The sequence below is a fragment of the Ursus americanus genome, chromosome X (genome assembly GCF_024610735.1).
Source record: "Ursus americanus isolate L20-20 chromosome X, mUrsAme1.1.p, whole genome shotgun sequence".
NCBI lineage: Eukaryota > Metazoa > Chordata > Mammalia > Carnivora > Ursidae > Ursus > Ursus americanus.
Window position 1 is genome coordinate 85,966,873 of NC_142164.1, and position 24,387 is coordinate 85,991,259.

The 24,387-nt window shown below is 42.8% G+C and overlaps 1 protein-coding gene across 1 annotated transcript in view; it reads left to right on the forward strand.

Moving 5' to 3' along the window:
* The window catches only part of MAOB (monoamine oxidase B), a 119,009-nt gene that overhangs the window by 45,695 nt on the left and 48,927 nt on the right, over positions 1–24,387 (forward strand). Inside the window, exon 3 of the mRNA XM_087860411.1 lies at positions 671–808. Within this exon, the coding sequence (XP_087716537.1) occupies positions 671–808 (138 nt within the window). The remainder of the gene's footprint in view (positions 1–670; positions 809–24,387) is intronic.

Consider the following 24,387-nt stretch of genomic DNA (forward strand, 5'->3'; position numbering starts at 1 on the left):
TCTGTTATCTTTGGGGGACAGGAGGGCTAAACAACAAATAACAACAGGAAAGGAGGGCCTGATAGGTATCTGGTTATTCTTGGACACCTTAAGACATAGGGAGCTTTTCTAGTGCCTTCTTCTTCAAAGGTTGGTGCTTAGTCATTGGAAGTGAAGCCGATTTGTAACCATATAGAAAACTTGCTTATGAACGTAGAAGAGCAATTTCAAAGGTTCAAATTATGGCCAAATGTTTCCTAATACTATCTTCCAAATGTCTGGATTAACCACATAAGAAGTGATCGTTTCCTTTCTTGGTTTTCTCTAGCATTAAGTGTCTCAAAATTAGCCTGAAGTACCAAAAAAAGAGAAACCCATCAACAATTCATAGCTTACAAATTCGAGGTACTGCAAATCAAACCGTGGTGTGATATATGCATTGTAAGTGATGGTTCACAAGTCTGTTGCCTATTTAAAGTTGAGTCCGATTTGCTTTAAAAGATGGTTTAATAACTAAGTCACATGAGGGAAGTACTGGTGAAAACAGAATCCCATTTTCCATGGATACACTTCAAGGTGTGCCTATAACCCCTGACATGCCCATTCGCTCATTTCAGAGCTCTTTTTTTTTTTTTTTAATCTTAGGAAGAGCATTTTCACAAATATTTTTTTTTTCCTTGCGGGACAACAGAACCAAAAGGTTAAATATGTGGACCTTGGAGGATCTTATGTTGGGCCGACTCAGAATCGTATCTTAAGATTAGCCAAGGAGCTAGGATTGGAGACCTACAAAGTGAATGAGGTAGAGCGTCTCATCTACCACGTCAAGGTAAGCCTGGGCCAAAGGATTTGAAGACTTCTTTCTGGGTCTTTCCATTTATGAAGTCCAGATCCTGCCCTCAGAGAATCTACTGCATTCCTGAAATTCCTGAATGATGCATATGTATTTCGTAAGTGTATTTCGACCATGCTGAGAATGTTTTCACTGTCATCAAAGGGGAACCAAGCGGGAATTCTAACCTATGTGGGAAGGTTATTGACAAAGTGGCATTGCCCATTTGGCAAAAAGTTTAGCAATCACAAAAGATGTTTGTGATTGATTTATTAAAAACCTCTATTTGAATACCCGGGCTCTTTGATGTGACATAAACCTGTGTACAGTTTTATAAATACTGCCCTAGACTTCTTATTATGAAGAGTATTTGTAATATGCATAACATAATATTTTGAAATTTTGTCATTGTATCCTATATATCATCTAAGATTACTGTTCTTTGGAGATTAACATAAAAGTGGCTCAAGCCCCAAATTCCATCTTTTGTGGGGAGGCACCATTGATCTCCCCAAAATTTCTGTGAGTTTATGGGGTCTGCCATTCCCATGATCACCTGTGGCTCATGGTTCCTGCTTCCATGACCTCTATGCTCATGCACATCTTCTAACCTGTGACTCTTGTCTTCCCTTTGCTCCGTGCCAACCTGTGTTCAAATTCACCTCTTTATCTTGGTTGTCTTCAGACCATCCCAAGCATTTGCGTGCAACAGACTTGACCGAAGTTTTGAGCAATGAGGGTGGGGGGGTTTAATTGCAGAAACACAAATAGCTTAGAATTGACTATTGGACATTCTTACTCTGAGAAGCTCTTAGACCAATGAGCCCCCTAGAGATTTGCCACTGGCCACCCTTCTCTGTGCATCCAAGTCACTCACCGTGTTGCTGTCTTCAGACTCCTCTCATATCTCCCTGATCCTTGTTTTCCCAGCATCATCATCTTGGTCCAAAAAGTCGCTGTTGTTCTCTGATAAGCAAAGAGTCACCTACTCTGGGTCCAGCCCTGGAGTCCCACAGAGAACTAGCAGAGGTTTTGAACTTCAGCTTTTCCTCTCTTCCATACTTGCCTTTGCAGGTGGAAGTGAGCAGTACAGAGACGTAGTCCTCAGTGGTAGGAATCATCCCTTTAGAAGACAGAAGAACCTAGCAGCAGTCGGTTTTGATTTACATTAACAATGTTGATACCCTTATATTATTTGTGAGTGATATTATCAAGGACAAATAACAGACTGTACATTATGAGTCATTTAATAAAACAGGAAATCAACATCTATCTAATTTGGTACAATAGGGATAAAAGATTTCCTTAATTTATACATAAATGTTTTGGCTGACCTTCAGATTTTGTTTTATAAGCCTTTTCACCTTGCTTCCGTCTGTGTCTAGCAGAAAAAGAGACACATGAATTAGAAATGAAAATGTGGCATGGTGATAGTACAATGTCTTGAACATCAATCAACAGGCTTAGTAAACATCCTTCATTGGATTCCTTGCTTTTAAATGTAGGTCACGTTGACCAATTTCTTTGTCTTCCTTGTCCTAATATGGAAGACTTGCAGAGACTGACTTCCCAGAACACTAGGATCTCTTTTAGGTTTTTCCAGACAAAGGAGATGACTACAGATTATATTCATGTCTCTGTCTTTGTGTGTGCCTGGTTTCTTGGCAGATAGAAGCTATGTCCAGAATGCTTTGTTCCTCTGGTAATCTTACGGCTGACATTAAGTTCCTTGTTTGAAAGAGATTGCTTGCAGTCATCAATAGCGGAAATGATGTTACACTGAAATAATTTTTCAGAGTGATGACCACATGTGCTGCTTTCTGAGACGATTTCAAATCATCTGTGTGCAGCTAAGGAAAAAAATACAAATAATTAAGCACTATCTCTGACTCGATACCGGGTAGATACATTATGCCAACAGTGCTCCTTTTAAAATTTCAGATAAATGTCATTGTTTTTTAATGATTACAAAAGGAAAAATATAATCAGAAAAGGTGGGTAAAGAAACACAATTTAAAGACCCTTCCATAACCCTAGCTAGAGAAAATCACTCGAAAATATTCTTTTGGCTCACAGATTTTCATATTCCTCTATTGCTATTTTGTGACCTCTACTGGAGGAAATGAGAAATATCAGTACACTTAAAAATATATGTAGATATATTTGATATACTGACTTACTGTATAATTAATTCTCACTACCAAGACAACGGAGACACTAATGAGGCTATGAAATAAGGGTCTTTTTCAGTCTCAGTAGAGGTGCTAATTTGACCTCCCATGGTCAAATTCAGATAATAAATAGCGATAAAGATCTGATGCCTGGGAAGTCCTCCCCAAATGAAGCGCTTCTCCTCCACTCTCACCACCTTCATGTCTTCTGCTCCCATGTCATTTTCCTTCTTTTGAACCTGTGAAAAGCATATGGAATGGCTGCATCCGTTTCTGGAATTAACGATAACAGTTCTGGCGTTCTGTCTCCTACATGCCTAAGAATGTAGTTCAGAAATTTGTCTCCTCTGTCATGGTAGGCAGTCCTGTAGGCATTTGGACATTACTCTCTATGGCTTATTTCAGTCACTGCTGCCACGTGCAAGCCGTGGTTCGTGTAAACGTACAGTACATTCGTGCCTTGTTTCATCAACAACCCCACGTGTATTTTTTTAAGATTTGATTTATTTGAGAGGGAGAGAGCACAGAGGGAGAAGCAGACTCTCTGCTGAGCAGGGAGCCTGACGCGGGGCTTGATCCCAGGACCCCGAGATCATGACCTGAGCCGAAGGCAGACGCCTCACCGACTGAGCCACCCGGTGTCTTTCTTAAGAAATGCTGACTCCCAGTATCACCAGTGCTCTGGTTGTTGTAGACAGAACAGCGGGCTGATAGATGGGGTGTGTTCATGCCGGCCCCGTAACAAGCATCCAGAAACCCCTGGTGTGCTGTGATATGCGGGGCCTCTTTCCTGTCTGCCTCCGGTCTTTCAGAAATGTTTATGCCTACTGAGTGGCATTCATTTTTAATGCTACCGTAGATCTGTCTTCTGTGGCCACAGTGTGGTTTTCCAAAGCCTCGTTCGCGAATAAAAGAGTGATACCAAGCTACACTGGGATTTCATTATCGGTGGGAAAAGTGATCACTTCAGCTCAAATCTTTATTAATTTAGAAGGTGCTTTCCTCCCTCCTGAAATCCGCGATGCCGCCGTTAGACTTCACAGTACTGAAATCTTTCATCTGTTTTGCAAATAGTCATGCTAATTTCTGCTAGTATAGTTTAGAAGGCAGCTGTTTAGGTGCCTTGGAAGTGACTTGTAAACATTGCTCTCTTTTAGGGACTATCTCACAGTTAAAAAGAAAAAGATGACAAGTGAAAACGTTTTCAGGAACCTCACTATATTTTGACTTTCACCTCTTTCTCTTTCATCTAGTGTGTGAGTGTGTGTGTGGTGGTTCTCTCCTTTGTTTTTTATTCTCTTGGGTTCTTCTCGAAGAAAGTGGAGACAATTTTTGACGTTTGGTACGATTTAGGCTATCGGCAAAAGAGTTTCTCTGTTTTGGAAGCTTTTATGAGGCTGAACTATGGAACTAGAGTCTAGTCAAACATGAAAGTGCTTTAGCCCAACTTCACGCTGATAATCATTTACCAACTTCAGCTATCCGGAGAAACGGAGAAAAAAAAAAAAAGATGCTCTGGTCTTAGTCTGCTTCCTGGCGGTCGGAAGCCAAGCTCATTGTTAAAGTCCCTTGTGTGGCTGGATGCGGTCAGGCTCCGTGCGAAGAGGCATATGAATGAGGAGACGTCTCTCAAATGTATTGCTTGCTTGTCGCTGCTACAACTGCCATTGCTCACACAACCTCAGGGAGGAGGTGCCATTCGGCTGACCACCTCGTTTGTCGAGAACTCCGAAATCCAGTTGAAAATCCGGTACGGCAAAAGCCCGTAAAAGGCAGAGAGCGGCAACTAGGTCTCTAGCGACAAGATCTGTTCTGTGAGTTTTCCAGGAAGAGATCACAGGTGCTGAGCTCGTACTCCGTATTAGAGAACAGCAACAGAAGGAGAGCCCAGATATCGACACATAAAATATCCAAATTATAATTGCATTTGTCACGCAGGACCTCAGCCTCTCCCAGAAATGAGCAAATTAGACGTGTCCGGTCTTCTTCAGGCTCTTAATATTCCCTTCCCCACACCAGTCCTGTTAATCCAGGGAAGCCTTGATCAAAGTCTGGGGTACACCTGCTTCTCTCGTGATGACAGAAGTCCCTGGGAACAGGTTAGACAAACTCTTGCATTTCGCCCAGGAACAGCTACCCGTCACACATGCCACGCAGAGCTCACTGGCTCTGGGAGTCTGCCCCAGCTGAGACAGGTTTCGTGAACCTTCTCTTCCCCTCCCACCCACATTCCACAATGTTTCTTATTTGTTGGAAACAAATATCTCTTATCATCACGGGAGTTGTTTGGTTTTTTGTTTTTTTTTTTAGTATGGAGAATAGTAATTTCCTCTTCAGCAAGTGAAACCCATTTGTCTAGGGATCATTCTGAAGCTTCTGTTAGGTTATTCTAGAAACCGAAGTGCTCATTTGCGTTCTTTAGAAAACACAGGCAGCTTTTTGGCATGTAATAATTTGCCAAAAATTATGCCTTCAGCTGCTGGATTTGGAGCAATATTTTGGGATACGAGATGGATTTATTCTAAGGCTTCGAGGTTTCCATTTGGAACTTAATTTATGATAAAATCGGCAAGCCTCTTCTCTATGGGCGAGCACACACATACATACATCTGGATAAACAACAGTGGCTAGAGTGGCCGGCAGCTCAGTGAGTTTTAAATCACGCCGAAGGCAGAGGGCAGAGAATGTGTAGAATTCAGTTACAATGGTAACATTCACTAAAGGAAATAGACCTTCAGCTTCAGTCTTGTGCCAGAGTTGACAGCCCCTGTACCATGTCATCATGGGGTGCGGCCAAGTAGTCCAAAGAAGATGCAGTGAAAGGGGGCGCTTGGGTGGCTCAGTCGGTGAAGCGTCTGCCTTATGCTCAAGTCCTGATCTCAGGGTCCTGGGATCGAGGCCCGAGTTGCGCTCCCTGCCCAGTGGGGAGTCTGCTTCTCCCTCTCCATCTGCTCCTCCTCACCCTCCCACCCCCCACCCCCCATCCCACCGCTCATGCGCGCTCTCTCTCTCTCTCTCTCTCTCTCGCACACATAAATAAGTAAAATCTTTTAAAAAAGAAGATGCAGTGAAAGGGTCCCAGCTCACCAAAGCATGGAGGCTAATACAGGCAGCCAGCTAACTGTTGGTCAGAGAGCTTTGGCAGCCTGCAGTTACCAAAGGATCGACAGCAAGTACAAGACGGCCTGAAATGTGTTGGCCCACCTTGCCACCCCCTCGGCAGCAGCCCGAGGAAAGGCTTATACGTGGACTCCCAGTCTGTTGCTCACAGAGCCCTTGCCTTTCTCCTGGCCTTTGCAACAACCAGCAGATGATGACAGTAGTAACACTACTGTGGTATGGATGTCTGGATCCTACCAAGCAAGCGCTTTTACACATCATATCTTATTCATGAGTTACGTGCTTGTGAACTAGACGTTTTAGCCCCATTTCACAGGTGAGAACATAAAGGTTAAAGAGGTTGATTGTAGAGGGCAGGAAGCAATGGGGTCAGAGCACAAACCAAAGTCTTTGGGTGCCAAGAATACATTGACACCCTGCTGTCCCCTGGGTGAGAGGCTTTCCGTCATTTCCTTCTGAGCCCCAGCACCTGGCTCGTCTGCCCTCCTTGCTTCCAAACTTACACACTCGCGTCTTGGAAAAATCCAGCTCGAGATTTTTCTTTCCCTAAAATGTTCTGCAGTTAACTACAGTGATCCACTGGCTCCTTCCCAAGCCCTGTATCCTCCTCCCTTTCCTGATGATAATTTGTGAAACCCTGTTTGAAAACAGGATGAATAGTGTTCCATTATGTGTACTTCAAGATTACGCACACACATACACATACACACACAAAAAGAGCATATTTTGTTTATATTTAACATTCTTGGATTCCTATTTTTACACTTTCACATTAAGAAAGGTTTTTTAGGTCTGCCTTTTCACTCATGAATTTTTCACAGATACTCTCCAATGTCATTGAAAGTTCTTTGTTTTTAAAAAAAGGTCTTTATAGATCCCGTTTTAAACAGACATGGAATATTCTGTTGTAAGAACACTCTGCAATATAGTGGATATTTTGCCAATCAGTTACTTTCAATGAGGCATCTATACTCTATTCAAATCGTCTTAACATTTATTGAACATCTAACATAGGTCACTAGTATGCAATTGAATTTGAGACAGGTCGGACTACAGTCAGGGTCAGATTTGTGAGATCAAAGATTCCCCTCTCAATATAAAAGGAAATTAGCCCCTCCAAAAAGAAAAAAAATGGCTAAATAAAATACAGCCAAAAAAAAAAAAAAAAGATATTCATGCCGCAATCAAACCAGAAAAGACAGCAGCCTTAGATCATAAAATTTGAGAACTGATGGCAAGGAAAATTTTAGGTTTCTAATCCTGGCTGCTCAGTCCCGGAGCTCAACGGTTGCTGAAAACAAACGTACTACCCGTTAAAAGCCAGCGATCACGAGCTCTTCAACAATTTCCCTTGGAGTGCCAAGGCTGATAAGTACTTGGTGTGCCTTTCAAATTATCCAGACAACAGTTTTGCCAGTGCGTTCCGACGTTCTGTGCCTCTTAATCCTGTGACATCTCTATCCTGGCCACCTGCACGCTGTGTGCTAAGCCAATGGCACCCTATTTATTTATTTATTTGTTTGTTTATCTATTTTTAAGTTTTTATTTTCATTCTGGTTAGCATACAGTATTATATTAGTTTCAGGTGTACAATAGAGTGATTCAACACTTCCATACATCGCCCAGAGCTCATCTCAGCAAGTGCCCTCCTCAGTCCCCATCCCCTATTTCACTCAGTGGCGCCCAATTTAACATAACAGTGATGACACCACTTCAAGGTGTCATCAGATGGGGACTCGAAGAACTCAGGAGTGGATAAGCCTTGGTGAAACTGGTTTTAAACCATAAATACATTTAAATAAAGATTTAAATATAAAGAATTGAAAGAATTGTGATTGTAGTGCCGAATATACTTCAGAGTGTATTTTTATTTTTATTTTTTATTTTTACTTATTTATTTGGGAGAGAAAGAAAGAGAGCATGTGAGTGTGGGGAGGGCCAAAGGCAGAGAATCTCAAGGGCCCTCTGTACCGAGCACAAAGCCCCATGCGGGGTTCAGTCTCATGACCCCGAGATCATGACCTGAGCCGAAACCAAGAGTCAGACATTTATCTGACTTTGCCACTCAGGCGCCCCTGGACTATATTTTTAAAACAACCTTTATATGGTAAAAAAAAAGAATGATGTAATCTATAAAATCAGAATGTGAGGAAGGTGAGAAGGGAAGAAATACAAGCAGATTGAGTGCTAGTGACATCTTCTTTCATAGCATGAAATCAGTCTATACCAAAATTAAACTTGTAGCCAATAAAAAAACACAGACTCAAATCACTTAATCGTTTTTGTGATCTTTTCACTTTCTGCTACACGGGTCTTTCAGGAACCAATATTTCTTGGGGTTATGCAACATTTATTTGAAATTTAGTACTTCCTTCAGTCTGTGTTTCTTCTGTTAAATTCGAGTAAATTTAGGTCATTAAAGAAAGCTAATAGAGTATGATTTGTTCTTAGATACTTGCATTTCTTTCTTTTCCTCTTCCTCCCTCCCTGCCTCCCCCTTTACTTCCTTCCTCCCTTCCTTTTTTTTGTTTCCTTTCTTCCTTTGTCAGTCATTGATTTGTGCATTTATCCATCCATCCATCCATCCACCTGTCCATCCATCCATCCATCCATCCATCCATCCACCCATCCATTCATCCATCCATCCATCCATCCATCCATCCATCCATCCATCCACCTGTCCATCCATCCATCCATCCATCCATCCATCCATCCATCCATCCACTCATCCATCCATCCATCCATCCATCCATCCACCCATCCATCCATCCACCCATCCATCCATCCATCCGTCCATCCATCCGTCCATCCATCCGTCCACCCATCCATCCACCCATCCATCCATCCACCCATCCATCCATCCACCCATCCATCCATCCATCCATCCATCCATCCACCCACCAATCTTTCTATTTTGTAGTTGCTTATAAAAGGGTCTGGAATGTCAGGCACCAAATGTTATAGCTGTTTTTTAACCTGGTTGTTGTAATTTGAGATAATTTGCTTCCTGCTTCTTTGAATTTTTTTGATACTGCTGGAGCTTTTTTATAAAGAGCTCCTCTCATTTTTATTTTTAAAAATGTCATTAGACGCAGACTCTACGTTTGAGAGCTCAGGGACTATAAGAGGTTCGACTCCGTGACTCACAACTGCGCAGCAGCCGTCTCCCAGGTTATGTATCTATTCACAATGACCGAACTGCTTCCAGCGGGGCTTAGTGACTGTGCTTCAGCCCTTTGAGTTTAGACAGTCTAGATCCCAAAGCAGCTGTCTGAATGCAGAACGCCAAAGGCTTTTATCCTGTTATTACTGGGCTGCAGAATTTTCCGGTGTCTGATAGACACACACACTTCATTGTTGACCTTTTGTGCCACCTTGGCCGCAGTCTTTGTGCTTTTTGTACCTTGATTTCTCCATTTGCAAAAGAAAGGTACTTGTCCTGCTTAGTGCTTTGAACTTTGAAAGAGAAAAGATGTTTCCGGAAGATCCTGATTAACCTCATCCTCACCAACAAGGCTGCTATGACACACGGAAGTTACTAAGAATGTTTTGATAGGAAGGCTAGAGTCTATTTACTTTCCTTTTGAAAAACTTCTCTAATGACTGTGTGGATTCTTCGTACCAAGTAAGAATTTGAATGGCAAGGGCCCAAGGGAGGATAAAGCTGTACAAATTCTTACCCGAAGAAAACCAGACCCATACGCTCATCTTGCAAATATTTTTACAGGCTCCTTATACACCGAACTATAATTCTTCTTGCTTTTAAATCCAGGTTCCTCTCCTTCTTGATTTGTGTCCCATCTTATTAATAGGCTAGGTCGTCAGCATTTGGCTGCAACTAAACTCACATGTCCAGACAAACAAGAGCAAATAGATAACAGAAGAGAGAGAATAAAATCCCCTTTCCTGGTTGTGTTTCTCTTCTACGTTTCCTTCAGCTCTCCTCTGATTTCTTTAGGAGCTGGCATATGGGATGATGTTATTATTAGACCCAGTTGAGGCCCTTCCGTTCAGGTTACTAAGTGGCAACGCTGGCGTTCTTCTAGAACTGTCAGGAGACAGTAGGCATGTCAGAGTTTACTAATCTCTAAATAACCTAAGTGAGGAGACCCAAAATACATTAATTTTTTTTCTTTTTTTGGACATATATGTGAAATCTGGGAATACTCACCAAAATAGCTTAAAACAACACTGCACAATAGAAATAGATGGGCCACATATGTCATTTAAATTTTCTAGTAATCATATTGAAAAGTAACAAGAAAGAGGAGAAATTCATTCTAATAATATATTTTACTTAACCTGATATAATCAAAATTGTGTCATCTCAACACGTAGTCAATATAAAACATGATAAGTGTGGTATATTACATTCTTTTTTTGTACTAAGCCTCTGACACCTGATGTGGATTTTTTTTTTAAAGATTTTATTTATTTATTTATTTGACAGAGATAGAGACAGCCAGCGAGAGAGGGAACACAAGCAGGGGGAGTGGGAGAGGAAGAAGCAGGCTCACAGCAGAGGAGCCTGATGTGGGGCTCGATCCCATAACGCCGGGATCATGCCCTGAGCCGAAGGCAGGCGCTTAACCGCTGTGCCACCCAGGCGCCCCCTGATGTGGATTTTATAGTTCCAACACATCTCAATTTGGACCAGCCACATACGAAATGCTCAATGGCCACACAGGGCTCGTGGCTACCACAGTGGACAGCACAGACCACAAAGGTTGGCAGATTCCGTGGATTCGTGCCGCCATTTCTCATACATCTTCAGTTTTTTAAAAACCTGTACCAAACTTAGGCCTAGATCCTGCAACGTAAATCCTACATCATGGCACAGGTTATCACCCCTCATGCTGGCATCTTCAAATATCTGGCAACGCAGAGAACTTGGAAGTACAACAGAAGGATATGCCCCCTATGGATTTTGCTTCCTTGTGGCAAACCAGCTTTGAATCACATTTTAAAAATTCTCCTAGGGGGGCGCCTGGGTAGCGCAGTCGTTAAAGCGTCTGCCTTCGGCTCAGGGCGTGATCCCGGCGTTCCGGGATCGAGTCCCATATCGGGCTCCTCCACTGGGAGCCTGCTTCTTCCTCTCCCACTCCCCCTGCTGTGCTCCCTCTCTCGCTGGCTGTCTCTGTCAAATAAATAAATAAAATCTTAAAAAAAAAAAAAAATAAAAAAATAAAAAAAAAAAAATAAAAAAAAAAAAATAAAAAAAAAAATAAAAATTCTCCTAGGGGCGCCTGGGTGGCTCAGTCGGTTAAGCATCTGCTTTTGGCTCAGGTCGTGATCCCGGGGTCCTGGGATCGAGGCCCATGTGGGGCTTCTTGCTCAGCGGGGAGCCTGGTTTTCCCTCTCCTCTCTGTCCCTTTGCCCCCATCTCTTGTGCTCTCTCTCTCTTGCTCTCAAATAAATAAATAAAATCTTTAAAAATAAAAATTCTCCTAGGTGCGCAGGGAGGTGCCATGAGTCTGATATTTTTACGCATGAGGCGATAAGCAAATTGGAACTCCTTGAGGTCAGGGTGGTCAGAGATGCTGTCACGGAGAATGCTTGGAAAGCTCCTCAAAACCTTGAAGGACATCGCCAGATAAATTGAAGGGAATAACTTTATGGAGAGCATAAAGCCTTTTTATAGAGCACCATTATTGTATTAAAATTGTCAGATGGTCCCTAACTATGACTAACTCAGGAGCAACCATAGCCCTGGCCCCAAGTCCTGTAAGTGATTATTGTCTTCAAACACAGTGAGAGAAGAGTCCCACAAGCACTGAGTTGTAGAGAAGATAAGCCTGTCGTTCGGTGGGAGAACTTACTCAACCATGCATTTCACACGGACGCCGCACAAAACTCTGAGCAAAAGCACTGCCCAGTGGCCTGGCGCCTTGGACTGCTGACATTTATCGTTTCCCCTTTTTTTTAAGTCGGCAAATATTAAGGGCCGCGGCCACAGGCAGTGGCTGGTCACGTGCAAACCAAGAAAAAGAACTCGTAATTCATAGTCACCGATAGTTTAGGCTCTCACGTTGAACCAAACACACATCGGCCGTTCGGTCTCTGGCGATTCAGTTCAAAACCGAATTTAATAATGACAGTAGCCAGCATCTTTTGAAATTTCTGTATAGACCAAGCACTCTTCTGAGCATTTGATATGCGTTATCTCACTAATGCTCAGAAAAGCCTATTGGTTATTATTCTCTCTTATTTACAAATGAAGGCATGGAAGCACAAAGCTTCTGGGTGATTTGCTCAAGGTCCCCCAGTTGGTAAGTGATGGAGTGTGGGATCTAATCCGTGTCACTCCAGAGTCTGGGCCCTTGGCTCCACAGCCAAGGTGCTGGCGTGCGTGGAAATCCCACAGAAGGGTGGGGACGCCTCAAGAAAGAAGCGAAAAGGGTATGTGTGCAGAGAACTGAACCCTCTTCTTCTTTGTAATCAGGTTCTTGCTCCCTCCTGCCTCCCTTTTCTGTCTGATGTTTGTTTAATCCTCGTTTGACCTCCTGGGATATACGTGATCCCCTAGTGCTAAGTATTAGGAGCTCATGGAGGCCACTGACATGACCTGTCCATTTGGCCAAATCAAGGGCTGTTAGGAGACACTGAGTCATCCTATTTCATTCTTAATCCAAAAATCTTAAAGAGTATTAAAGATAATCATTCTGGGGAGACCGCTAGAACTGTGCGTCATACGAAATAGACATGAGAGTCGACAGCCACACACATGTCTCGGGTTTGTTTCTCTTTTCCATTGCAAAGCGTAATCATAATAAGGTTATAAGAAGCATTGCTTTCTATACAGCTTCAATCGTAGGCAGGAAAGAGAAGATAAAATTATATATTTAAGGGTGACCTACGTAGAGTAGTTGTTTGGTAGTCGAGGGGGTATCGTTATGATACTTAATGACATTGGATTAAAAAGGATGAGAGTCCGTCTAAAAACAACAGGTTGTTTGAAGCTGCTACTACTCTTTCTGAGGCCGGGATGGTTGTGCCACTGCTATTTTAGGGGCCTCGTATTTCTCCCTTATTGGTTCCAGACATTTCTCCCAGATCACTGTTGACATCTTGTCTACGTATCCAGGCCGGAGCCAAGGTTTCTTGATTGTAGACTCCTAGAACAAACAAAACAAAACAAAACAAAACAAAACAAAACAAAACAAAACAGCAGTAAAATGTAAATGAAAGAAGGAATAACATTAAATTTTTATCACAGCCTACAAACACCTATGTGAGCTACCCCTACCACCCCCCGACCCAGCACGCTCTGGTCCCGCCACTCTGCGTTCTGGTATGTCAAGTGCATTCCTACCCCAGGGCATCTGCAGACGGAGACAGATTAAAGAGGCCGTCGATTCTCTGACATTCCTCCCATGGAGAGGCAGCACTTCCGCGCACCTTCCCTTTGCATCTAGGAGGGCCCTATCATTGCTTTGACCCGTGGAACGTGATCGAAGCGACGCTGTTCCAGCCTGTAGGCTCAGGCCCTAAGAAGCTGTCGGTTCCACTTCTTTCTTGGAACACTCACCCTTGGGACCTTGAGTGACAGCACGTAGGAAGTCCAGAGACCCTGAGAGCCCCTCTGCCTGCAGCTCCCCCCGCTGGAGAGGACACGGAAGGCACGCAGGTCACCCGGGCCCGGGGAATCCAGCCTCGCGCCATCCCTCCCACGGCCCTAAACTAGGGAGGAGAGCTGTCTCAGACGTTCAGCATAGTCAAGCCTTCAAACGACTCCAGCCCCAGCTGCTGTCTGACGCAGCCCCACGAGTCACCTCAAGCAAGCACTGCCCAGCGGAGCCCAGTCAACCCAGAACTGTGAGAGATAATACTAGATTAATGTTTTAAGCCGTGGGGTTGTGGGGTTATGTTTTTATGCAACTATAGATAACCAAAACACACCTGCTCTTTCCTCCGCTTGGGGTGCTCCTTCTCAGGTCTCAACTCAGACACCTCCTCCTCACAGAGGCCTTCCGTGATTACTCTATCTTAAGGAGTAGCCTCTCCGCCCCATCCCCCCTGTTCTGGTATTCTCTATCCCGAATTTGTCCCTTCCCTGCTTCATTGTTCCCTCACAGCACTTACAAATGCCTAACATCGTATCATACATGTATATGTTTTTTATCTGCTTTCTTCTGCTGGGTCGTAAGCTCCCTGTGGACAGAATTTTTTTTTTTTTCCATTTTGTCCACTGCTGTATCTCCAGCACTTGGATAGGGACCCAGCATATAGTAAGATTTAGGTAAATGTTTCTTGCATACATGACTGAAAGAATGGGTCTTTGCCCCTACTCGAGCCTGTCCCTTTAGAGCACAATTGAGTAGACCTTGATCTGGTGTTGCTCTTAGGGCAAAACTAAAATATATACTAGTCCTACAGAAAAATAAGTGCCTGGGACGCCTGGGTGGCTCAGTTGGTTGGGCATCTGTCTTCGGCTCAGGTCGTGATCCCGGAGTCCTGGGATCGAGTCCCGCATGGGGCTCCTTGCTTGGCGGGGAGTCTGCTTCTCCCTCTGCCTGCTGCTCCCCCTGCTTGTGCTTGCTCTCTCTCTGATAAATAAATAAATAAATAAATAAATAAATAAATAAATAAAGTGCCTACCTCTTATGATGTCAAGAAACCTCGAGTGCCTCCCGTCTCAACACACCCACCACCAGCTCCCACCAAAATTCCACAGCTGACGATTACTTTCTTTGTCCACAAGGTTAAATGACAAAGAAACTTAAAAATACAGAGGCAAACAACACCCAAAAATCCTCATCTTCACAGAGCTTATGTGTTATCTAGGGAGGACAGGCAAAAAAGAAACAAATAAAATACATAGAAAAAACAATTTATACACCTAAAATAGAATTAGAATTAGCAAGGGGCGCCTGGGTGGCACAGCGGTTAAGCGTCTGCCTTTGGCTCAGGGCATGGTCCCAGCGTTATGGGATCGAGCCCCACATCAGGCTCCTCCGCTATGAGCCTGCTTCTTCCTCCTCCACTCCTCCTGCTTGTGTTCCCTCTCTCGCTGGCTGTCTCTCTCTCTGTCGAATAAATAAATAAAATCTTTAAAAAAAAAGAAAAAGAATTAGAATTAGCCATGTTTGATTTTGTATTACTTTTCGTTTGCAGTAACAGGCATAATGAAGAAAGATGGGAAAGTACAAAATTAAGAAGTGGATTTGCTTAAAATGAAGTTAATTCAGATGTACCAAAAATTCATATACTGCTTTGCCTGAAACTTTTTTTAAATGTTAATTTTGTTTTACACTCTCAACTCTTAATAGGTGTGTGAGTTGATTTTCAAATGTATTTTAGAGTTAAAAGTCAGTTAACCAGAATTATGCAAAAAGCTTTGGGTTTTAAAATCTGTTACTTTTCCCATGTGAAGATTTAATAATTTCTACAAAGGGTTCAAACTTTTTAGCCAGATCTGTTAAATCTCTCATTTACATTAAAAGCTATGTGTAATAAAACAACCACTCAGCCACATTTGAAAAAAACATGTGCAGTCGACCCTTGAATAGCACAGGCTTGAATCATGTGGGTCCACTTATGTGGGGATTTCTTATAGTACAGTACTGCAAGTGTATTTCTTTCCCTTGTGATTTTCTTTTTTTCTTTTAGAGAGAGAGAGCTTGTGAGGATGGGAGGGGAGAGAATCTTTTTTTTTTTTAATGATTTTTTATTATATTATGTTAGTCACCATACAGTACATCCCCGGTTTCCGATGTAAGGCTCGATGATTCATTAGTTGTGTATAACACCCAGTGCACCATGCAATATGTGCCCTCCTTACTACCCATCACCAGCCTATCCCATTCCCCCACCCCCCTCCCCTCGGAAGCCCTCAGTTTGTTTCTCAGAGTCCATAGTCTCCCATGCTTCATTCCCCCTTCTAATTACCCCCCTTTCTTTATCCCTTTCTTCCCCTACCGATCTTCCTAGTTCTTATGTTCCATAGATGAGAGAAATCATATGATAATTGTCTTTCTCTGCTTGACTTATTTCACTTAGCATTATCTCCTCCAGTGCCGTCCATGTTGCAGCAAATGTTGAGAACTCATTCTTTCTGATAGCTGAGTAATATTCCATTGTATATATGGACCACAACTTCTTTTTTTTTTATAATGATTTTTTATTATATTATGTTAGTCACCATACAGTACATCCCCGGTTTTCGATGTAAGGCTCGATGATTCATTAGTTGTGTATAACACCCAGTGCACCATGCAATATGTGACCACAACTTCTTAATCCAGTCATCTGTTGAAGGGCATCTCGGTTCCTTCCACGATTTAGCTATTGTGGACAGAGCTGCTATGAACATTGGGGTGCATATGGTCCTTCTCTGCACTACGTCTGTATCTTTGGGGTAAACACCCAGTAGTGCAATGGATGGATCATAGGGTAGCTCAATTTTTAACTTTTTAAGGGACCTCCACACTGTTTTCCAGAGTGGCTGTACCAACTTGCATTCCCATGTAGGAGGGATCCCCTTTCTCCACATCCTCTCCAACAATTGTTGTTTCTTGCCTTGTCTATTTTTGCCATTCTAATTAGCGTAAGGTTGTATCTCAGTGTGGTTTTGATTTGAATTTCCCTGACGGCTAATGATTTTGAACATTTTTTCATGTGTCTGTTAGCCATTTGTATGTCTTCATTGGAAAAGTGTCTGTTCATATCTTCTGTCCATTTTTTGATTTATTTGTTTCTCGTGTATTGAGTTTGAGAAGTTCTTTGTAGATCTTGGATACCAGTCCTTTATCTGTAGTGTCATTTACAAATATAATCGATGGGAGGGGAGAGAATCTTAAGCAGGCTCCAGGCCCAGCGTGGAGCCCAACACAAGGCTCAGTCTCACAACCCTGAGATCACGACCTGAGCCAAAATCAAGAGTCAGACCCTTAACTGACTGAGCCACCCAGGCGCCCCCCCCTTATGATTTTCTTAATAACATTTTCTTTTCCCTAGCTTATTTTATTCTAAGAATATAGTATATAATACATAGAACATACAAAATAAATGTTAATCGACTGTTTATGTTATCCGTAAGGCTTCCAGTAGACAGTAGGCCATTAATAGTTAAGTTTTTGGAGTCAAAAGTTATATGCAGATTTTCAGCTATGTGGTGTTTGCCACCCTAACCCCCCCCCACTTGTGTATGTGTGTGTGTATATATATATGTGTATATAAAATCAGAAGGTCATGCATGCTATGGAGAAAGGAGGGCTTTGGGAGTGGCATGAGAAAGTGGCATCCTATTTCAAATAGAGTAGTCAGGGAGGAGGTGACATCTCAACAAAAACCTTTCATCTGTAGGGTTTGCATGGCACACATACCAACTTACTGTCACTGAATGAAGAGCTGAGGGATGAGCACAGCCAGTTCTCCTGAGCCAGTACGCACAGGCCCCAGCACAACCCGGGAAGGTCAGAGAGCTGGCCTCCAACCCTAAATGGTGGAGGTATATAGACAATTATGAGAACATTGGCTTATACTCTAGACATGAGAAGCCATTGGAAGGTATTAAGTTTTCTCAGGAGCAAATAAATATGGGGGGGGGTGTGCGCGCGTGCACACACGCGAGCGCACAAACATGAACACATGGATATGTGTGTAGTTCTTCTTCATAGATGTCAATTCACTCCAGGCCACCATTCTGCTCTTTTTTGGGGGTAAATACAAAAGAAGCATATACATCCTTCCCTTTGAAGAGCTGATTCTCTTTCTTCATTCATACCTTTAACCAAGAACCCGCTAAAATAGAAATGCCATATATGATCATGATTTTTAAGACCATGTGGCTTATTCAACCTACAGCTGGTTTGGCACATGTTGGGAAGGCTTTCATTGTCATCGCAATTAACATATAATACTACATCTCATTAGTTGGTGATGAAAGTGTTCTTAGGATCCTGCTCTGAAGCTTGTAACATTCTTTTGGTTTTTTTTTTTAAAGATTTTATTTATTTATTCGACAGAGATAGAGACAGCCAGCGAGAGAGGGAACACAAGTAGGGGGAGTGGGAGAGGAAGAAGCAGGCTCATAGCGGAGGAGCCTGATGTGGGGCTCGATCCCATAACGCCGGGATCACGCCCTGAGCCGAAGGCAGACGCTTAACCGCTGTGCCACCCAGGCGCCCCTGAAGCTTGTAACATTCTATTCAAACTGATGTATGTACATTCGGGAAACTTAAGGGTTTTCAACAGACAGTAATTTTGAAGAGGAACATTTTGAAACTACGCTTAGACCACCTTGCAATTTTCATTACCATGGTCATCATTTAAACCAACTGTAGGTCAGTGTAAGGTAGCTGACACCCCGCGGCCTGCCCTGGAATTTGAAGTAATCCTATGATACGGTAACCCGGAATGGCATTTGAAAATTGCAGCTATGCATAAGCATGGTGTTGGGGTTATTTTAGGAAGCTTCTAAGTTAATAGCTTCATTCTGAGGGAGTCTGAATGATAGAGGTCAAAGAAAGACCAAATACTTGTGCAGTGACCGACTTCCTGAGCGTAAATACATAGGCTTGCAGATGGAAAAGGTGAGATAGTGGAAAAGAATGTCAGGAAGGAGAAAGAGGTAAGTGCTTACAAATTTAACAGAAGCCATGAATTATGGGGCACCTGGGTGGCACAGCGGTTAAGTGTCTGCCTTCGGCTCAGGGCGTGATCCCGGCGTTGTGGGGTCGAGCCCCACATCGGGCTCTTCCGCTATGAGCCTGCTTCTTCCCCTTCCACTCCCCCTGCTTGTGTTCCCTCTCTCACTGGCTGTCTCTGTCTCTGTCAAATAAATAAATAAAATCTTTAAAAAAAAAAAAAAGAAGCCATGAATTATAACTTAGAAAGCATCTCTCCCAGCTATGAAAGAGATAGCCTTTGTTCCAATAGTTTTTGCTGATATCTTCCAGCAGGTCCAAGATATGTTAGAATGATCAGATCAAAGCTCCTCATAGCCTTAAAAAAAAAAAAAAATATATATATATATATATATATATATATATATATATATATATATATATGTAATCAAGTGCATTTTGGGGGGGAGTCAAAAGCTAAAACTACTAGTCCATCTGTAATAACATAGAGATTGAGATCATAGGCTTAGAACCCAGAGGCCTGGATTCAAATTTCCTACTCACTACTTTATTAGCTGTGTGATTGGAGGCAAGTTTCTTAACCTCTCTGTACCTTTTTACTTCTTAATCTAAAAAAAATGAAGATAATAATAACAACACCTTCTTCATAGGGTCGTTGAGAGAGAGAAATGAATTAAATTTGTAAAATCTTGAAAGAGTCCCTGGTACCTTGCAAGTGTCCAGATAGTGCTAGCCATGATGATGATGCGGGGGGGGGGGGCGCGTAATTATGGTGTTTGCCTATTAAAATCCTTATTTCTCTTACCCACTTTCTTCTAGCTCATGACTTATCCTTTGCAGTGTTGTTGTTTTTTTTTTAAGAATATAAAATATAATGGGGCACCTGGGTGGCTCAGTCGGTGAAGCATCTGCCTTCGGCTCGGGTCATGATCCCAGGGTCCTGGGATCGAGCCTTGCCTCGGGCTCCCTGTGCAGCGGGGAGCCTGCTTCTCCCCTCTCCCTCTGCCATTCCCCCCTCCCCTGCTTGTGTTCTCTGGCTCTTTCTCTCTCTCTGTCAAATAAATAAATAAAATCTTAAAAAAGGGGCGCCTGGGTGGCACAGCGGTTAAGAGTCTGCCTTCAGCTCAGGGCGTGATCCCGGCGTTATGGGATCGAGCCCCACATCAGGCTCCTCTGCTATGAGCCTGCTTCTTCCTCTCCCACTCCCCCTGCTTGTGTTCCCTCTCTCGCTGGCTGTGTCTATCTCTGTAGAATAAATACATAAAATCTTTAAAAAAAAATCTTAAAAAAAAAGAATATAATATATAAAATAAATAAATCTTAAAAAGAAAAGAATATGGACATCAATCAAAAATGCCACTTAGGTGAATTTCTTTGAACATGCTTTCTTCCTGATAATAATTGTCTCAAATAAGCAGATGCCTCTGGGATAAGCCTTTCATCTCAGTGCAATTCATTACGTTTGAATTCGTTAAAGTGTCTCTAGGGTGTCTTCCACGTACAGTTCACAAGTTGCCTCTTTGCCAGACTTGTCTCTTCCTTTATCTGAATCTCACTCCAGATTTCTCCTGCTGCATCATCTCTTTACTAAACCCCAAATGTTCCTCTAACTGGGATCTGCCCCGCATCCTTCTCACTGTCCCAACAAGGGACTCCTCCCTTGAATCAACACAGTTTCCCTGCAAGGGATTAACGTTCGTAGCAGCAGACCTCCTTTGCGGGCTAAGGAAACCCTTCTATCTACGCACGGAGTCTCTTCCGATTTATTTCAAAGTGGAGTTCTTCCTTCCGAGCATTGAGTTTCTTTTGGGGGGAATTTTCGGACTCATCTAAGCAATCATCGTTTTGGTTTGTACCATTAGAGAAAGTAAACATTTTCCTCAAACAATTTATGGAGTCAAAGGTTGGTATCCGTGCCAGTATTGATCGGAGGCTGGCTTTGGAACTATGTGAGGTACTCAGTGGAGAGATAGAGCGAGTTGTGGAGACAATCAAGAAACTGAATTTCCATCTTGTGAGAACCTCTCTGTAGAGAAATACAGACTAAGTCTGGAGTCACAGACCTCTGTCAGAGTCCTGGGCTTTCCGTAAATTCACCATGGACCCTGGCCATGTGTAGTTTACTGCTTCCTAGAAGCCTCAGTTCCTAGTGTATCATGTGGAACTGTTAGTTACTACCCCCCAAAGGTGAATATGATAATATATAAAATTACTTTATATATAAAATTTTATATATATACATATATATACATATGTATATATGTGTGTATATATATATATATCTTATGTGGTAGAGAAATACTTTAGGAGGGAATTTTTTAAAAATATAATTTGCTTTTTAGACACAATTTTTCCGGACTTAGATCATCACATAGCCTCAGATTTCAAAATGATAATCTGGTAAGCCAAAGACGATAGTTGACGTCTGAGAAATAACCCATTTTGAGAAAAATGATTTGTTTTAAAGCCCTAATTTATTTTATTTTCTTCTTCCTTTCCTTCCCTTCCCTCTGTCCCTTCCTTTCTTCTCTCTCTTTCTTTTTTCCCCTCTCTCTCTTTCTCTCCGACCCCCCCTTCCTCCCTCCCTCCCTCTCTTTCTCTCTCCTTTTATATTGTACTGTGTCTGTTGGTTTACAAAGAGCTTTTTCATCTTCTCATTACTCTATAGAGTTTAGGGACATCAAAAGCGTTTGGGTAATATCTTTGAAAGACCAGGAGCGCACCTGTCGTCTGGCACCTGTGACTCCAGGGAGGCTACAGTTGGGCTAGGAAAGTGGTGCAGTTGTTGGGGATTAGCTGAGCTGCTCTCTGAGGCTGGTGTTCAGGATCCAGTCCTGGAGGCTCAGAGAGGGCTTGATTGCGAAGGTGACTGGAAGAGCACCTTCCCTGACAAGACGGTGCTGAGATGAGCAGTCGGAGACTGATTTTTCTGCTGGTAAATCCCAACATGCTGAGTGATGCTGTAAGGGTGAGAAGCTTTGCGCCTCCTGCTACAAAGTCATCTGCCACTCACGCAGTGGGATTCCCGTGGAGGGTCTGGAGAGCCTCCCATGAAGGGAGGCTCAAGATATGACCGTTGGCAATACCTTCCATGGAAGGAAAAGTGTAGGGACAGTAGTGATGATATTCATCAGCATTTACACATTCACTATGTGGAAGGCACTCTGTTAAGAGATGTTTATGCATCATCTCACTCATTGCTGGCAATGACCATGACATTGGTTCTGTTTATATCCACATTATAGAAAGCTGTGTTGGGGAGGAAGAATTTCCTCTGCCCTTCAAGGTCCTTCCAGCTGGACTAAGACTTAAATTGACATGAGACAGATTAACAGGAGGAAATCGAGTTTAATAGCATATGTACTTATGGGGAACCCACACAGCCATGGAAATTCCAAAGCCAGCAAGGCAACAAGAAGCTTCTATGAGCTAAGGAGAGGGGTAGGGGGTCTGAGGATACAAACGGGAGAAAGACCAGTAGGAAGAAGGTGAAAGGAGATGCTTGGAAAAACAAGGTTGCCGTATGATGCAGCTAAGTTTCTTAGGTAAAAGGAAGTCTCTGTTAATAACTCTCTTCCTGGTAAGGCGGGCAGCTGAGTGGGAGGTAAAGAGCTTTTCCTGAATCAGCTGGGTTTGGATTGCTTTTAACTCAAAATAATGTTCATGCCAACATGGCTCATCTAGGGGTGACCTGTGCTTGGCCCCTCCAGGTGCATACGATTGAAGTCACTTGCCTGCATTCATGTGGTTACCTCCTGGCATGGTGAACACCACAGGCTGTGCTCTTACCTCTAATTGCACATATGTGGGGACAAAAATAGATCTTTTTCAAGTGATTTCTGGTGTTTGAATATTCTAAAATAAGGCTTTGTAATGACTGTGGTTAAGCCAAATATCTGTTTTTTGCTAAGGCTATTGTATTTGGTTTTATTTCTTTACTGCCCTATAATTCAATTACTGAAAAATCACGTTACCTCTTACTGTGAGCTATTTTTTACTCAAGACACTTCTGACACCAGATACGTGGGGATTTTTTTTTTCACATACCAACCAATTCTTTAACTCTCCAGATACCAATTGGGTGTACTACAATTCAATTTAATTCTAACACTAATTACCCAGAGTTGGCACAGGCCCCACAAATTAAGGGCTCAATCCCACAAAATTGCTCCTACTCCAGAGGCCAGTCGCAAGTCCCGGGCCTTCTGTACTTCTGACTGACCAGCTATGGTGATTTGCTAGAATGGCTCATAGAACTCAGAGAAAACAGTTTATTTACTAGTACTGGTTTGTGATAAAGGATACAGCTGAGGGGCGCCTGGGTGGCTCAGTCGTTAAGCATCTGCCTTCGGCTCAGGGCATGATCGTAGGTTCCTGGGATCGAGCCCCACGTCAGGCTCCTCCGCTATGAGCCTGCTTCTTCCTCTCCCACTCCCCCTGCCTGTGTTCCCTCTCTCACTGGCTGTCTCTCTCTCTGTCAAATAAATAAATAAAATCTTAAAAAAAAAAAAAAAAGGATACCAATGAATAGCCAGAGGAACAGGTACATCCGGCAAGGTCCGGAAGGGTCGTGAGTACTGGAGCGTCCGTTCCCGTGGAGTTTGGGGTGGGCCACCCTCCCAGAATATGGATGCGCCTTTGGTCACCAACCTGGAAGCTCTCTGAACTCCCTTGTTTAAGGATTTTTCTGGAGGCTTCATTACATAGGCACGATTGACTAAAGCATTGACCATTGGTGATTAGATCAATCTCCAGACTCTCTCCACTCCCCAGAGGTCCAGGGACACAAAGTTCCAAGCTTCTAATCCTGTGGTTGGTTCCTATGGCAACCAGCTCCCCCCCCAAGCTCTAGGGGCCCACTAAGAGTCACTTCCTCAGCATAACCTCAGATACAGTTTAACAGGGGCTTCTATGAACAACAAAAGACCCTCTTTTCATCCATATCACTCAGGAAATTCCAAAGGTCTTACAGGCCAGGCATTGAGGACAAAGACCAAAATATATATTATCACAACACCACACTTTTGTAGTCAGATTTTCCAAACCATAACAGATCTATACGGGCATGGAATTTTACAACAAAACCACATTAGATTTCTTAGTTAAACTAGAACATTAGAGCTGGGAAAACTACCTTCTATGTAAATGATTTATGGAAGATCTATGAAGTCTTTTAGTGAGACTAAAAGTGATCTTTTCTCTAAGATTGCACTTAGCTAATGCAGCTAGCAGAGCATGTTAAAAATGCATAGAAGAGAAGATTTCAATATTAAGACTTGTTTAAGATTTATTGGAATTTGGAGGGGCGCCTGGGTAGCGCAGTCGTTAAGCGTCTGCCTCCGGCTCGGGGCGTGATCCCGGCGTTGCGGGATCGAGTCCCACATGGGGCTCCTCCGCTGGGAGCCTGCTTCCTCTTCTCCCGCTCCCCTGCCTGTGTTCCCTCTCTCGCTGGCTGTCTCTCTGTCACATAAATAAATGAAATCTTTAAAAAAAAAAGAGATTCATTGGAATTTGGAGATCATGTGGGTTTTAACTCCAAGGTTCTTTCCTAAATAACTCAGAACACGTCATAGGCATTTTCTTAGTTGTTGTTTTCTTTAATTCCTTGCAAACATTTTTAAGATGGCAAATTAACTCTTGCTCCCGGCACAAACCTTTACATGAACATTCATGGGATTTTGCAACTATGATGTATGAT